Source organism: Acanthopagrus latus, chromosome 10, assembly GCF_904848185.1.
Source record: "Acanthopagrus latus isolate v.2019 chromosome 10, fAcaLat1.1, whole genome shotgun sequence".
Lineage (NCBI taxonomy): Eukaryota > Metazoa > Chordata > Actinopteri > Spariformes > Sparidae > Acanthopagrus > Acanthopagrus latus.
Genome location: NC_051048.1, coordinates 1,218,413 through 1,235,899, shown reverse-complemented (window position 1 = coordinate 1,235,899; position 17,487 = coordinate 1,218,413). Strand labels below are relative to the sequence as shown.

At 42.3% G+C, this 17,487-nt stretch overlaps 2 protein-coding genes across 5 annotated transcripts in view; both read left to right on the top strand.

Annotated features, from left to right (window-relative positions):
- The window catches only part of LOC119026688, a 70,729-nt gene that overhangs the window by 1,639 nt on the left and 51,603 nt on the right, over positions 1-17,487 (top strand). Inside the window, exons 1-2 of one of the 4 annotated variants that reach the window (XM_037111163.1) lie at positions 307-810; positions 2,784-2,881. In XM_037111163.1, the coding sequence (XP_036967058.1) occupies positions 774-810; positions 2,784-2,881 (135 nt within the window). In that variant the 5' untranslated portion in view covers positions 307-773. Of the gene's footprint in view, positions 1-306; positions 811-2,783; positions 3,138-16,362; positions 17,201-17,487 lie in introns of those variants that run through there. The other 3 variants (XM_037111161.1, XM_037111160.1, XM_037111164.1) reach the window with 3 other exon arrangements.
- Positions 1-17,487, top strand: part of LOC119026689 — a 119,703-nt gene that overhangs the window by 79,437 nt on the left and 22,779 nt on the right. The gene's annotated exons all lie outside the window — the stretch shown is intronic.

The window sequence follows — 17,487 nt, the reverse complement described above, 5'->3', positions numbered from 1 at the left end:
TTTGGTTCTTGTACAGAGAATCAGCAGGACTGAAGGTTCAGCTTCCTGTCCGTCAGTCTGAAGCTGCTTCATGCTCACACAAACTGGACCAACAGCTCTGTAAAGTGTGAGGAAACTGAAGCTCCTCCTCTTTCCTCAGAAGTGATCTGTGGCGGTCTGACTTCATTCCAGAGAGCTGCTTTAACAAACTCTGGAGCTCAACTCAGTACTGACAACGGCCGACGGGTCGACAACAGTCTGTCGCCCAGAGAGTCACCAGACTCCCTTAACAAATGTCTCAGTTTAGAGAGTTGTTGAGTGAAGAGAGTCTTCAGATATGAACACATGGTGCAGTAAACTTTACCTTAAATAATATTTAACAGGGAATGAAGGACTTTATTTTGTTCAGAGGATGATTCACATTCACATCTAGTGATCAGAATTAATCAGTATTGACATTAAAGGGGATATTGATCGTCCATTAGTCAGATTTATTTTCATCTGAAGGCACACACACACACACACACACACACACACACACACACACACACACACACATTAAGAAAAACAACACACATACACGCCTGTATCACAAACATGTTGGACCTGTTTGTTCAGTTTCCAACAGGTGATTTACAGGAAACAGCTCAAAGTGAAAGTCCAGTTCAGTCCTGGAGTCAGTGGACGGTCGGCAGCAGCAGAGTGACGACTGGCTGTGAACTGATGTCCTCCATGTGTTTCTGAAGTGAAGCTCAGTAAAGAGACTTTGTGCTTGTTGTAGTTGTGACAGGAAGATGAAGATGTTTGTGGTGTTTGTGATCCTCGTGCACGGTAAGATAACCTTCCTCCCTCTGATCTGATCGTCACCTCGGTCCAACGTCCAGGCATGGACTGGCCCTGCATACCGGGTAATGCCCGGTGGGCCGACGCACATATTTCGGCCAGGCTGTCATAATTTAATCAAAATAGTATATATTTATCGACCACGACGGCCCATTGGTTTATTTTCTTGAAGGACATTGGGCTAATCCAGTGAAATCTCTCAGCCCTCCTCTTTTTTTTTTTTTTTTTCTAAGTGCACATTTTAGAGGGGACGGCCCATTGGGCCATCTTCAATATAGACAGCCAATCAGGATGTAGTACGACAGCGGCCCCACCACTTCTCTGCACTGTGTCCTGTAACTTCTTCTAGTTTCACAGTGTTGAGCTGAGGAGTGGCAACAAGGAGCAACGAAAGAGAAAGAAATTGGGAGCGGAGAAGAATCACTGTAGATGCTGCAAAATGTGCTAAAATCACAGACATGTTTGCTGGAGCAGCCAGAGATGCAGGCTGACTGACAGGGGATGTGTAGTACAACCGGTATCAACGGGTCGGGCCGAGCCGACAAACCCAACCGGACCCGCTGGCTCGGACCGAGTTAACGGGGTGGGGGGGCGGACTGTGTCCTGTTGGGCTTAGAAACCCGCGGCCGGGTCAGGTTGTAATTTTCAGGCCCCTTGAGAACTCTGATGCCATGAGTATGATGAGCAGTGGTGATTGATAAGTATCAATATTAACTGGTGTTGCATACTTACCAAAATCTGGCAGCCATGGCACCTTATTCTGATAAAATAGCAAATGGTCAAAGCTGAGAAGTGTTGGATGAGCAGCAAGTGTCCGTTTTAGGCAACATCATGGCATTTTAGATATTTAGGTTAAAGGTGTGTTGAAAGGCTGCATAGTAGGTTGAATTTGTGGCAACGCTCGATGCTGTGGTTAAACATGTTTTGAAAAATGATTTTAAAACAGCTAAATGAAAGTAAAAGCTTTGCAATTTAAGCATTACTAAAGTAAGTGTAAAAAAAAAAAAGTATTATTAGCAAAAGGTTTGCCCACATTGAACAAGACAGTGTCAAATGCTTTTAAGACATAGTTGCTTTGCATGGGTTCATAAAGCAGCCCTGACTTTAGCCTGATACAAATGCATGTCATAGCTTTTTAAAGGAGGGAGCACCTTGTAACATGAAGAGTTAGAATTGAGCTGCTATATCGGGGAAATTCAGAAAATACATATTTGAGATGGTTTCAATAAAAAGGATAATAGAATCAATTGAACTACACAGAGCAGACAAACGTGGTGGAGTTAACAAAAGATGCTAAACTTCTTAGATTTAGGATGTTGATGATACATTATGCCTGCAATAGAATATACCTAAGGTAGGTAGAACTGTGTGTTGAGTAAATTTACTCCTTTGCTTTCCACAATGGTTATTTGATAGACGTCTAAAGTAATGATAAACTGTAATTTAAAAAAAAATAAATAAATAAAATTAGCTTAAAAGGCAAAAAGTTACGCCAAAAATGCCAGGGCTGATTTTTTGTCCCAGTCCACCCCTGCCAACGTCGCGTCTTTAATGTGGATCTGTGTCATCTTCACTTCATCAGTGTGTTTCAGCTGCAGGACCATGTTTTCTTCACAGAAACACATGAAGAACAGATTAAAGGCAGCAGATGTTCACTGTGTCTTTAAACCCTGATGAATGTAGAAGACTGTACAGTCACACTGTCCTCACTTCTGTTCTTCAGGATTAGATCCCTGCAGCTCGCTCACATTCTGATGGCTTCTGTTCACAGACGTAATAATGATGCTTTGCTGACAGCAGCGTCACATGTGGATGGAAATGTTGGCCTTCATTCACACAGAGTCTGAGTTGAGCTTCAGCAGCACAGTTTACAGGCTGCACACACTGCAGAGGACCACATTCACTCATGACATGAAATAAGGCTGCTGTCATTGACCCTCTCTGTCTGTGTCACCTCACAGTTTCCCAGCATGCCTCAGCTGTGGAGGTGTATGAGGGAGACCCGTTTGTCCTGCTGCCCTGTGACTTCCTGACTTTTGAACTGGACGAGCCCTCAGTGGTGTGGAGCCGCTACGATCTCAATCCTTCAACCGTCCACCAGCGTCAGCAGGAAGGTGACGAACTTAAAGACCAAAACCAGCTTTACAGCAGCCGAACATCCATGAAGACTGACGCTCTGGAAACTGGAGACCTCAGCCTCCATCTGACAAAACTCCACCTCTCTGACAGCGGCTCCTACACCTGCACCGTCAGATGGTTCAGAGGGGGGAAACACAGAGAACTGAGAGTGACGGACGTACAGCTGCAGGTCAAAGGTCAGCAACTAACCCTAAAACCTCCTGTAGATACAGATCAGAGGTCAGAGGTCAGAGGTCATGTTCTTTATGTTTCTAGTTCCCACAGAACCATTCCCATCCTGGGCCAAAGCTCTCCTGGTTCTCCTGGTTCTTGGACTTCTTGTGTCTGGAGCTCTTTTAGTACATTTTAGGCAGTATTTCATGTCAGGTATGTCACTGCTACTACACTACCCATCATGCACCTGGGCAGCATCTTTACTCTGGTAGCTCCCTGACTGTTGAGACAGACTGTCAACAGTGAGGTCTGGGACTATAAGAGAAGGATGAGACAGTGAGGTCATGTTACCATCACAGTTCCTGCTGCTGTCTGTTCAGCTGATGTTGTGGTTTGTTGTCTCTCAGTCTACCAGGTGGAGATGGATTCAGACGCGGAGTCTGTCCAGCTGCCCTGCAAAACAATAGTTCGTCGGCCTGTTGACGCTAAAGTGTTATGGAGGGATAGATACAACTGGAAGGTCCATGTGTATCAGAACGGTTCTGACCAGCCTGAAGAACAGCACAGATATTACAGATGTCGAACAGAGATGAAGAGAAACCTGCTGGAACCTGGAGACCTCAGTCTGACCCTGAAATACCCCACGAACTGGGACAGTAAGACCTTCATCTGCACCGTCTACAACAGGGAGGAACACAAACTGATGAAGAAACAAGTGGAGCTGAAGGTCAAAGGTCAGTACTGTAGATACAGGTCAGTACTGTAGATACAGGTCAGTACTGTACTGACATCAATCAGCTGATTGATTTCCAATCAGAGTCGACAGTATTGATCTGAATGTGATGTTTTTATTTGATCCAGAAGAAAGTTGAAGGAACGAGCTGAAAGAAACAACAAATCTTTTCATCACTGAGAACAAAGAAATGCAGCTTTGATAGTTTGTATCAGTTGTTCCTTCTTTTTCCTGCTTTGTTCACTCTTTTTCGTTTTACACCTTTTTTCTACACTATGGGAGACATTAGAATAGGCAGCTTGAATATAAATGGAGCAAGGGATGATGACAAACCAGTAACAGTTGTGGGGCTGGACTTCTTGTTTCCACAAACTTTCTCCTCAGTCTGTAGAAAGTGAAGAAGTTATTAAAGGCCGTCTGTTAAAAGTGAGAGCAGTGTGTGAAGACGTAAAGATGGTGTTTATTAATATTGCTGCTCCGGCTGTGGGAGTGGAGAGAGTGGTGTCTCTACATGTTTTAAATGAAGTGATTGATAAATGTAATAATGAGGAATATGTATTTGTGGGTGGAGGCTGTAACAGTTCTGAGGACAGCAGGTCAGACAGGAACCATGCAGAGCCTCACGCTGCCTCTCACACTCGTCTGCTTCACCTCATGGAGGCTCAGGAGTTGTGTGATGTGTGGAGAGACAAAACACCTGGACACACCTGAACATAACTCACTGTCTGTGGCCAGGCTGGATCGCTTTATTGTTTTAAACATCATTTTAATGTGGTTAACAGTTGTGTTATCAGCCCTGTTGGCTTCTCTGTGGGTCTGTACAACAGAGGTGGGATTTTGGAAAAGTCCAAATCAGGAAACTCTGGAGTCTGAAGTGGAGGAACTCTGAGACCAGCTGAGGGCTCAAACTGGGACTGATGACCAGGCCTGATGGGGGAGGAGCCCTCAGAAGGCCTGAAATACAAATGATGTTTTTACTTTATCTTTTATTCTAAAGCCTTATTCACATGGGACTAGTATAACCTGGGGACTTCAAGTGATTTAGTCTGTGTTTCATGCAGCACATTCACACAGGTGAAGTCTGTGTTTGAACTCAGATTTACTGACATTATGTCCCGGGTCGATCGCACCGGAGCCCCTGTTGGAGCAGCACAATGGTTAGATATGGATATTTTTAATATAATAACTGGTGAACCTGTTGAAAGATAGAAAAATGTTCCTTACCGCATGTGCCATGCATGTAATCCATCTAATCATCTTTCAAGATTTCGCTCTTCTGATAAGCCTCCTGAATTTGCACCCAAAATGCTGTCAAAACTCTCATGTTTCCCAACGCAGCCTCCATATTTCTCGACCGGGAAAAAGCTGAAAAAAGGTGGAAAACACAAAAACCTCAAAGGGAGATTCCAGTGTAAGTTTAATTCCCCCCAGAGATAAAGTTTGTAGACTGCTAGCTTACGTAGTTTTAGCATCCTCAGATTTGAGCGAGTGCAGTCGAGTCCCGCAGCTCAGTGATGATCATTACTGCAGGACTCTGCTGCACTCGGTCATCGACTCGCAGGGCTTCCCCACAACATGGAGGCTTCTTCTCCGGTGGAGAGGTTTCTTTATCTTTTCTGACAAATCCGGCAATGATATCAAAAAATAAATAAATAAATAAATAATAATCATAAAACAAAGACTAGACAGAGAAAGAATGACAATCACGTGATCAGTTTTACTTGCAAGGAGAACAGAGTGTGCGCAATGTCTCACACTCCAAACTGCTCTGCTGCGCTCTCTGTTCTCCTATCTTTTATTTCCTCAGTGTGGTTACAGAAGGTCATAGGGAGTAACACTTGCACAGCTCATTTTCTTCAGTGTAGGCAGGTTAGTATGCATTTCTTTGAAGTAAGACATAGTGAAGGTTTCTCTTATCCGGGTTATAAACCAGCTGCACAGCGGGTTCGTGAACCGACTGTCACAACACATGTGTTATTTCTTTTCACAGGCAGGAAGCTGATTTAGCAACAGTTGATATTGCAACACATTCAATAAGCGAGTGATAATATGTACAATAATTCCAACATTTCCCTCCTGTTTATCATGAGCTCATTCTTAGTCTCATATTCACCAAGTACAACCTCTTCACAAAGGATTTTCAGTTGCAGGATCATTTTCAAGAACGTAAACACATTTACACTCAGAGGAAAATTGTTACATCATTCAGTCATAGTTTCGTGGATCAGGAAATAAATCATATCAGTCTGTATCATCATCATGTTCATCTTCCTCGTCGTCATATTCTAACAGAGGATACATCTGTGAGACTTTAGCTTCCATGGGTGCAATAGCTGTAGTAATGAGACGATTCAACAATGAACGAAGACAAGGTATACAACAACATCCACACAAGGTAAGTATTGCTGCAAACACAGCTACAGAGATCAAAATTGATGAAATTAGAGTTTTATATTTGCCAAACATGTCCATCCAGCTGTCCCACATCGTGGTATCCAGGCCAGAATGTTCCTTCATCTTGGCGTTGAGAGAACGAAGCCCCTCGATCGCTTTCGTCAGGCTTCCATTAGCTGCAGTGTTATTGGGGATAAAGGTGCAGCACTGCTCTCTGAGCATAGCGCACACACCCCCTTTCTCTGCCAACAGCATGTCGAGGGCTATCCTGTTCTGAAAAGCTATTAGTGATGTAGCAGCCAGTTGTTCATGTACAGCATCGAAACCAAATTTAGTCCAATTACTCAATTTTTGCACATTGTAATGGATGTAGTTAATTCTGTCAACATTCTTATTGATTGTACACCACCAATAGATCGTGGATTCAAATCCTGATACAACTTGATCAACCAGTTTGTACTCATCTGGAACTCCTCGTGGCACGCCGATGGCGTCGATGTACGTTGGATCACATTGATCCTGCCATGGCATGGTGTTCCTTTTATTTCGGCTCAGGAAGGATTTGCATTCCATCAGGATGGCCAGTTGCGCATCAGGATCTGGGAAGACTGAGACTGGCAACAACAGTGTAACTAGAGCACATAACCCTGTCACATTCTTAGGAAGTTTATCAAAGAGTCTGCCATCTCCGCACCACCACCAGATATCACTACGTGATATTGGCTTAAAGGTATTATTTACAATGAGAACAGTTTGACAATCTACTGAAACATTGGTTATGGGCACGCCCATCCCTGTCATATTGATGCAAGTGAAGTTTCCTGTAGCTACTTGTTTTAAGAAAATTGGCTTCTTTAAGGTTGCCTTTACTAGAGGATGCACTTCATCCCATATGCTGCAGTTAGTAGTTGGGTTTGTTTGACTCATGACGTCAACGACACAGGTAGTTGGCATAGTAGAGGGTATCACTCTCAAGATTGGTCTCGGGCCCATACACACTATACAGCTCTGGTTCGTCGTATTTGCTGCTTGTTCGGCTATCAGTAACCAGTTGTTACTTTGCCCGGATATTCCAGTGGATATTCTAAACCAATCGTCCGCTGTTTCTGGTGGTGGAAAAGCAACAATCCCAATTTTTACCCCCGCTGGGCTCACTAGGGGTTCAGTAGGTGGAGTGGAGTTTTTTGTGCAGTTAAATTCACATAGTTTGAGTAGAAAGTTTTTATCATTTCCACTGCTCCATCCCCATAGTAAGAACAACCAACAGTTTGTTTGTGGCATGGTGGAAGTATAGCTGGGGGGTGTTAAAGTGTTGCCCTTAGTAAGGTTTACCGTTAAAATCAGTTCGCCTCCAGCGAATGGACCACTCATTCTTATAATCCATCGGTGATGTTTAGCCCATGCCGTGGCGGTGTAGCTGGACCAGTCGTATCCCTGTGGATCTGCCACCAGGGTGTCCCATCCGGTATTCTGCTGGTCATTAGTAAGGTAAAAGTGGTCATAATCTCTAGCTGAATACCCTCGTCTACTTAAGGTTTGGGTGTTTATGGTCACCGTTGTAATCTGGTTTGCCGGCAAATACATTTCTGGGATAGTTCGGTGCATTCTCGTCTGATCTCTCCCGCATTCCATGGTTTTAGTCGAGCGTCTAGCACGGTGACTTTTAGGTTTGTAAGTAACAGAGGTACCATTTACTCCTGTGGTTGTGGGTTCTTTCAGCATATACCACATAAACGCCGCCCATGTTGTGAACAATATTGCAAGAGCAATACAACGGCCTGCATCTTTCATTATGTTTTTCATGTTGTCTGCTTAGGAGTCTTCTAAATCACCGGTGACTTTGTAATTGCTTCACTGACTTTCGGGTCCACCCAGGATCTATACTCCTGAGTCGGCCCTATTTTTAGACTTTAGCTCACCTTTGTTGCCAGACTCCTTAGCAGAGATTACTTTCTTACAGTGATTCAAATGTATCCAGGTGGATCTTTCTGCAATTTTAACAGCAGTTGGCGTTATAGAGTAATTATTGAATCCATAGGTTGTATATTGTCTATGTACCTGTCCTACCATCCCTCCTGTTGAGATATGTGTCGAACCATGGCTCAAAATTGCTGCCCATTTGTATAAGTTTTTTGGTAGGATAGGTTTGTTCTCTGGTCATTTATATATCCCTTCTTTAAGTTGTGCCCCTCGTTTTATCCAATAATCTTGTTCCGATTTGGGGCTTTGTTTTTGCATCTGCTGTAGTATATCGACTTTGATGTCCTGATCTATGTCTAAATTGAGAACTTTAATTTTACCTTCTGCTGCAGCTTTAGCTGTTTTGCCCACAAAAGCGTTTCCTACGACACTGTATCCGTTCCACTAGTGTGCGCTGCACATTTACATATTGCAAATTTTTTAGGTAGTTGTACTGCTTTTAGTAACTCCATTAGTAACTCAGCATGCGTTACTGGTTTTCCAGTTGAGGTTACCATACCCCTATTCTGCCAATACTGAGCAAATGTATGCACCGTAGCAAAAGCATATTGGCTGTCAGTGTCGATAGTGACCTCATTGTCTGTCATTAGTTTACAAGCTTCGGTTAGAGCTATCAGTTCTGCTGCTTGAGCAGAATATTTTGGTGGTAATTTCCCTGCTCTGAGCACCGCTGTGCTGCTTACGACGGCGTATCCCGTCAATGTTTTTCCCAAACTCATTCTTTTTGGACGACCCATCAACAAATAAAGTTTCTCCTCGTGTCAGTGGTTGATCTTGTAGATCCTCTCTGCTTTTTGCACTTGCCTGTGCTACTTCCTGGCAATCATGAGTTTCACCATCGTCTGGCAGCGGAAGTAATGTAGCAGGGTTTAATGTGGTGCAACGCTCTACGGTCAAATGTGGTTGCGACAGCAATGTGGTTATGCAAGATAAATGTCTGGGGGGTGACAAAAAGGTCATGTTCGTCTGCAATAGCAGAATTGAAACAGCATGAGGCACTTTTAAAGTTAGTTTGTGGAACAACACAATGGGTGCGCTAGTTTCGACCGCTAAGGACGCTGCCACTACCGCTCTAACACAATGTGGGAGTGCACATGCTACACTATCTAATTTAGTAGAGAAATAGGCTACAGGCTTCAGTTTGTCACCATATTGCTGTGTTAAAACTTAGGTCATGAAATGGCCTTTACAGTCCACCATCTGTACAAAAGGCTTCGAATAATCTGGTAGAGCTAACACTGCACTCAAAACTAGTGCTTGTTTGATATCACAAAATGCTTTTTCAGCTTCTTCCGTCCACTGTAGGGTTTCAGACATTTTCTTTGGTTCTTCATATATTAATTTGGACATAGGATTAACTGTTTCTGCATAATTTGGTATCCAGGATCTGCAGTAATTAGTAAGTCCTAAAAATGACATCATTTGCTTCTTTGTTAATGGTTTTGGAGCTTGTAACACAGCTGCTTTTCTACTGTCAACTATTGTTCTGCCTCCTGCACTAAGATTGTGCCCTAAGTATTAGAGTTTTACACAGTTGGAGTTTATTTTTGCTAACTTTATGACCCTCTTTTGCTAAATGATGTAATAATGCCAATGTGTCTGTTTTACAGGTCTCTTCATCTGGAGAGGCCAATAGTACGTCATCGACGTATAAGAGAATTTGACTCTTCCCCGGAGGCTCAAAGGTTGACATGCTAGCTGTCATGGCTTGTGAGAAGATAGTAGGGCTTTCACAATACCCTTGAGGTAATCTAGTATAAGTGTATCTTTGTCCTCCGTAAGTGAAAGCAAACCAGAATTGACTATCTTTATGGACCGGGATAGAAAAGAATGCATTACTGATATCTACCACAGTGAATACCTTTGCATCAGGTCGTAAAGAATTTAGTAATGTGTGTGGATCTGGTACACACGGAGCTCTCTGTATTACTGCGTTATTTACTACTTGTAAATCTTGCACCATTCTCCAGCCTACTGAGGGTGGCTGTTTCTTTACAGGAAATATTGGTGTGTTGCAGGGCGAATCAGCACATGGTATGATTACTCCTGCTTCCTTTAGATCATCAATCACGGGCTTAATGCCAGCTAGAGCATCTGGTTTTAAAGGGTATTGTCTTATGCACGGGCGGTATTCTGTTTTTGGTCTAATTATCACTGGGTTTGCTGTTTTCAAAAGCCCCACATCAGCTGATCCTTTTGACCACAGACTGGGGGGCACTTCTTTTAAAAAGTCTTCCTCCTCTGAGGTTAGCATGATATTTCACATGGTTCCTTCATCCATGTGCACATTACCCTTCATCAACACTGTCCAAAACAAAGCTTTCCTACTTAAGCAAGTGTCATTGCTGTGCCAGGTATTCACATTTGTAGAGACCCAATCTTTAGCTAGTTCTCCTCTCTTTACCATCTGCCCTAGATTTTTCCATCGGTGGACTCTTTAATAGTGAGATGTGCAGTGGCAAAGACATCCTGTTTAGCTGGTCTGTTTTGCAGGTCCCGGTGACACCTGCTGCAATTCCAACAGTCGTACTCGGTGTCAAGGTGTGTTAGAACATGGATCAAACTTACACCAGAATATCCCTTTAAGAAAAATAAAAAACGACCCTAAATCACAGAGATGCCGATTGGCACAGGACTAATATTATCACATGACCTCTGTGGTTGGTGAAATATGGCAGGAAATTTGCGGTGGAATTTTTACTTTACAAGTTACCGACGTGGCAGATTCACACAGGATTAAGATCACAGACGACCTCTGCAATTATTACAAAATACTGGAGATCCCCAGATTATACTAGTCCCATGTGAATAGGACTTAAGTAATATAAATTAATCAGATGAGACTTTACTGTGTATAAATAAAGAGTGGAGGCTGTCTGAGGCTCCTCTCACCCCTCACAGTACAGAATGGTTCAGTCCAAACAGCTGAACAGCAGAGTGGCTGCTGCTCATCAACATGTCTTCACCCAAGAAAATAAAACCAGGGAGCCTTAAACTAAAGCAGAAGGCAGAAAGGGACAGAAAGCAAAGAGAGGAAGACGACTCCTCACACAGTTCTGTCAGGAGAAAGGTGAGCACAGTTCACAGCTAGCACAGTTTAACAACAGTTCAAGCTAATAATAATGTCAGCAGCTGGAAAGACTGAAGGCAGTCAGACAGACATGAGTCTAGTTTCTCAGTCTGAGCAGCAGCAGGTTCCTCATCCTCATCTCATCCCTCATTAACTGACTGAAAGTTATTATTACAAGTCATCATTTCACACTGAGGTGAAAACTGTTCAGATGTGGAGCGATATTTAGCTGCTTTCCCTGTAAGGCAGCATGACATGTTTGGTGTCAGTGGATTCATTTCAGTTTGAAGATTTCTATGATGCTTATGGCTTAAAATCCTCTTCAAAGCTGTTAAAGTGATGTTAATGCCAGATGATCCTCCATCATTTTCAGAGGGTTTAAAGAAAGCCAAGAACTGAGGTGGAGAATAATTCCAGCTGTAAGATCCTGGTGATCAATCAGGCAGTTTAATTAAAATAAACATGTTGTTCTGTTAAATAATGTTAGAAAACAGACCTGCCATTAGACTGCAGTTTCATTTCTGACCTGTTCAAACAAGACAATTTCATTTAAAGATATCAAGTTACATCGTTTGTTTCAGTGTGTTACTATTACTGCTGCATTCTAGTCATATTTAATTCTATTTTTCTATAAAAATAAGATTTAGTCAAACAGATTTGTCAAGTTCATCATCATCAGCAGCAGCAGCAACAGTCTGTCAGCTCCATATAAAATAATAATATCCTATAATCCATATTTATGTCAGAATGATGTTCATGTATTAAACAGTTCCACAGTGAAACAGAACAGAGGAGAACATTCCTGCTGCATGCAGACTGAGTGACTCAATACAACTCTCAGTACAATCAGAGAAATCTTTATATTCTCTGGAAATCAGAAGATGAAATCCCAACAACCGAACAGCCTCATATATGTATTTATTCAGCCCAGATCCAAAGCCACCAGCTGTGAGTCTGCAGCTGTGGAGATGAATCAGAGCTGCAGGACAACAAGGAGCCAGTGAGCAGTAACCAAGAAACTGTCATGTTGTTCTTTTCACTGATATGGGAATGATACTCAGAAATATCAGTAAAATGCAGTTTAAAGGGACCACATGATGTGTTTATGATGTTTTTATGTGTTTACAGCTGCTGTTACTGTGATCATACATGACAGTTAAATATTGAATATATCTATAATAACCACATCCTGACATGTAACTGTGATTTTTGATGGGTACTAATAATAACGATCATGACAAAGACATTAACAAAGACTGCAGATCAGGATAAGAAGCTGCAACTGGCAGTGAGCAGCTTTCTTTTCTGTCAGCAGTGAAGTGATGTACTCCATTGCAATAGACTTCTATTATACATATGCAGCATGTGTATTATTATTATTATTATTATCATTATTATTATTATTATTATTATTATTATTATTATTATTATTATTATTGTTATTATTATTATTATTATTATTATTATTATTGGGAGCTGCTGTAAAGTATTTCTGTGTCTGATTTATATATTATGCAGCCAGTTGTCCATATTTGAAGTTAAATTAAATGAACCAAGACAGATTTACACACATTTACATGTCAGGATGTTATTATAGACACAGATTCAATATTTAAGTGTCATGTATCATCACAGTAACAGCGTTACACACCAGCCCCCCCAAAACAATTGTTCTTAAAAACACCACCACCACATCCATCCCCGCCCTTCTGTACAGCTGCTACACCTCTGCACACTGCAACCCACAAACTGTGGAAACAGAACAGAGACGCTGTGGATGATGATGATGCTGTTTTCATGTTGGTAAAAACTTTGAAAGCTCGTTTAAAATTAGATTTGAATTATTACAGAATGATGAAAGATGTGTAAAGTTTTCCACTGTGGTGTTATAAACATGTGTTCTGTTGTGTTGTTGATGACCAGCTGTTCTTTGGACGTGACTGACATGATTTAGATTCTGTCAATCTTCATTTATTGACCGTGTTGTTTTATGATTGACTGACATCAATCAGCTGATTGATTTCCAATCAGAGTCGACAGTATTGATCTGAATGTGATGTTTTTATTTGATCCAGAAGAAAGTTGAAGGAACGAGCTGAAAGAAACAACAATTCTTTTCATCACTGAGAACAAAGAAATGCAGCTTTAATAGTTTGTATCAATTATTGATTGATGATCAGTTCTCAGCTGAGTCAACAAATCTTCACTTCCTGTTGAAGAAGTTGATCAAAGAAAATGTTAAATTTGACGTCCAGAAATGTGAAAGTGACAAAGAGAAGCAACAAGCAGCAGTTGAACACTGAGATGAGACATTACTGTGAAGACCACAGGGACAAAACATCACAACACCATCAGGACTCTGATCATGTCCAACACCTGGAAAACCTGCTTTTACTTCCTGTGGTTCTGTCCCCTGTTACCTGCTGGTCTCACCTGGTTCTGTCCTTCAGCTTTCTCTGCTACTTTGGAATCAGTCAATAAAGTTATTCAAAACTGCTGCTGCTGTCTGAACAGCTGATGTTGTGCTTTGTTTCCTCTCAGTCTGTCAGGTGGAGGTGGAGGAGGGGGCGGAGTCTGTCCAGCTGCCCTTCAGAACTACACCTGACCTGCCTGAAGACGCTACAGTGGAGTGGGACTGCTCAGACAGGACAGTCCACCTGTATGAGAACAGATCCGATCGGCCTGACAAACAGCACCAGGATTACAAAGACCGAACAGAGATGAAGAAAGACCTGCTGAAGACTGGAGACGTCAGTCTGACCCTGAAACACCCCAAAGAGACAGACACAGGAAGATACTGGTGTGGAGTCTACAGCAAGGACAAACACCTGCTGAGAGTGAAAACAGTGGAGCTCAAAGTCAAAGGTCAGTATGAAGATACAGAACAGAGATCTGTGTGTCTGTCTGTGATTGGCTGCTTGACTCTGATTGGCTGCTTGTCTCTGATTGGCTGCTTGTCTCTAATTGGCTGCTTGTCTCTGATTGGCTGCTTGTCTCTGATTGGCTGCTTGTCTCTGGTTGGCTGCTTGTCTCTGGTTGGCTGCTTGTCTCTGGTTGGCTGCTTGTCTCTGGTTGGCTGCTTGTCTCTGATTGGCTGCTTGTCTCAGTCTAACTGTCCTCTGTCTCCTCTGCAGGGAACATCAGGAACAGAAGCAGCTCCACTGATCCGACTCCTCTGATGGCTGATCAATCTGTTTGATCGGTCTGTTGGTCAATCTTTGATTATTGATCTGATGAGACTTTGGATCAGAGACTAAATGGAGGTGAAGGAGCTGATGGAGGACGGATGAAGACAGGAGGACGCTTCATCAGCTTCTTCTTCACTCTGACTCTCACACACAGTCTACACACTCACTACTGATGACTGTGGATCAGTGATGTCAGAGTGATGTCAGAGTGATGTCACATGGTGGTTTAGATCCTTTGAACTCTGACAGTAAAGTGTAAATACAACCTCAGATGTAGAGACAGCAGGTCTCTGCAGTAACAACATGTATCATTACCTTTACAGAGTGTCTACACATAGAAACACCTCACATTTAACACTTTAACACCTTTTAATGCCACTTTATATGGAATTTAAGACCAAACCTTTGATGGAAATACACACCAAAAGTTTAATATAAACATTTATTGTATATACTAGTTATTGCTGTAAGCTTTTAAGAATAAAAAGATAATTTAACGAATGAATAAATGGAGATTCTTTCATATTTGAAGTGTTTTTTAGAGTCCAACGTCTTTAATGTGGATCTGTGTCATCTTCACTTCATCAGTGTGTTTCAGCTGCAGGACCATGTTTTCTTCACAGAAACACATGAAGAACAGATTAAAGGCAGCAGATGTTCACTGTGTCTTTAAACACTCAGTACAAATATAAATGCAGGATTTATTGCACAGTTGTTGTTTAGACTGCTCACAATCAAAGGTCACTCAAGATGTTTCATCTCACAACACAATGAAAGAGACATGTTGGCTGCAGGAATGTCCAGCAGAGCTGTTCCTGGTGACTGAAGGGGATCAGACTGAACATTTCAGAGTGATGTTTTATTGTGACCAGTCCAAAGAGCACCTGTGTAGTAACCCTGCTGTTTAATGCCACACCTGTCAGGTGGGTGGATTATGTTGGCAGAGAAGACGAGCTCACTGACACACATTTTAACAAACTGCTGCTGAGAGAAATCATTCTTGTGTGCATAAAAAGTCTTAAATCTTTGAGTTTAACTTGATAAAAAGTGTGTTTAGTGTTGTGTTGATATTTGTGTTGAGTGTAGAAGACTGTGTAGTAACGCTGTCCTCAGTTTTATGGCCTGTTGCAGCGGCTGTACGGGACAAAGTTCACACAAATGATCCATTGAAACTCGTTTATTAGTTTGATACTGAAGGTGTGTCATGTTCGATCACACCACAGAGACGTCAGGTTCTTCTGCTCAGGTCCAAACTGAACAAAACATTAAGAACTGTGAGCGCTTCATGACACATGTAGACATAAAAATCACAGGAAAACTTTGTTAAACTATTAACAAATTCTATTGGACATGTTAAACCTTAAAGACTAAAGACTCTGAAGTGTTTATCTTTAAGTCTTCATCAGGGAGTCAAACAGATCTCATGGAACAAAAAGCTCTTTTATAGTTGTGACCCATCAACAGGAATCTTCCACCTGATGCTGATTTGTGATCTACAGAGGGTGTAGTTCACAAAAGCTCCAGCAGATGGCAGCAACAACATCAACAACACTTACACAAAAGATTCACACAGAGCAGCTCAGTGTTGACAAAAAGCAGCAAAATCAAGTTCCTCATTCAGTTCTGGCTGTTTATAATGTGTTAATGAAAACACTTCCTGTTGGTGAAGCTTCCTGTCTGTCACCTTCTCATACAGAAGATGGGAGTGCTCAGTGCTAAAGGATTATAATGTGGCTGGTTTACTGTCATGGAAGTGCCAAGTTCAGGTTGCTGGAACTCGTCACAGACGTGATGTTGTGTTGCTCCTCCATGATCATGTTCTATAAACTATCTCAACGTTAAGTCATCGGGGTCTCTGAGTCTTCTTCATCTCATCTAAACAGTCAAGCCAGCTGAAATTCCACAACACTCTGCAGATTGATGAAGACGTTTGGTTCTTGTACAGAGAATCAGCAGGACTGAAGGTTCAGCTTCCTGTCCGTCAGTCTGAAGCTGCTTCATGCTCACACAAACTGGACCAACAGCTCTGAAAAGTGTGAGGAAACTGAAGCTCCTCCTCTTTCCTCAGAAGTGATCTGTGGCGGTCTGACTTCATTCCAGAGAGCTGCTTTAACAAACTCTGGAGCTCAACTCTGAACTGACAACGGCCGACGGGTCGACAACAGTCTGTCGCCCAGAGAGTCACCAGACTCCCTTAACAAATGTCTCAGTTTAGAGAGTTGTTGAGTGAAGAGAGTCTTCAGATATGAACACATGGTGCAGTAAACTTTACCTTAAATAAGATTTAAACAGGGAATGAAGGACTTTATTTTGTTCAGAGGACGATTCACATTCACATAGTGATCAGAATTAATCAGTATTTACAGCAAACGGAATATTGATCGTCCATTACTCAGTTTTGTTTTTTTCTGAAGACTGCTCACACACACACACACACACACACACACACACACACAAACAACACACATACACGCCTGTATCAGAAACATGTTGGACCTGTTTGTTCAGCTTCCAACAGGTGGTTTACAGGAAACAGCTGAAAGTGAAAGTCCAGTTCAGTCCTGGAGTCAGTGGACGGTCAGCAGCAGCAGAGTGACGACTGGCTGTGAACTGATGTCCTCCATGTGTTTCTGAAGTGAAGCTCAGTAAAGAGACTTTGTGCTTGTTGTAGTTGTGACAGGAAGATGAAGATGTTTGTGGTGTTTGTGATCCTCGTGCACGGTAAGATAACCTTCCTCCTGTGACGACCCTGTCTGCCTGTTACCTTGTTTGTGTGGCTGAGTCATCAGTAGAGTGGCAGCTCCTGGGTTGAACTTTTAAAAGCCCTCTTGAGTTCAGTTGCTGGTTCTCTCCTCTCTGACACATCCTCCTGGCTTTTGGTTGCTGTTTTGGTTTGTGTTGCTGCACCATACAACACTGCACATACACATGTTTTCACTCGTGCACACCCCTACACTACTGAACCTACTGATTACATATCGCACTGTTAGTTTACGTTTACTCTTATA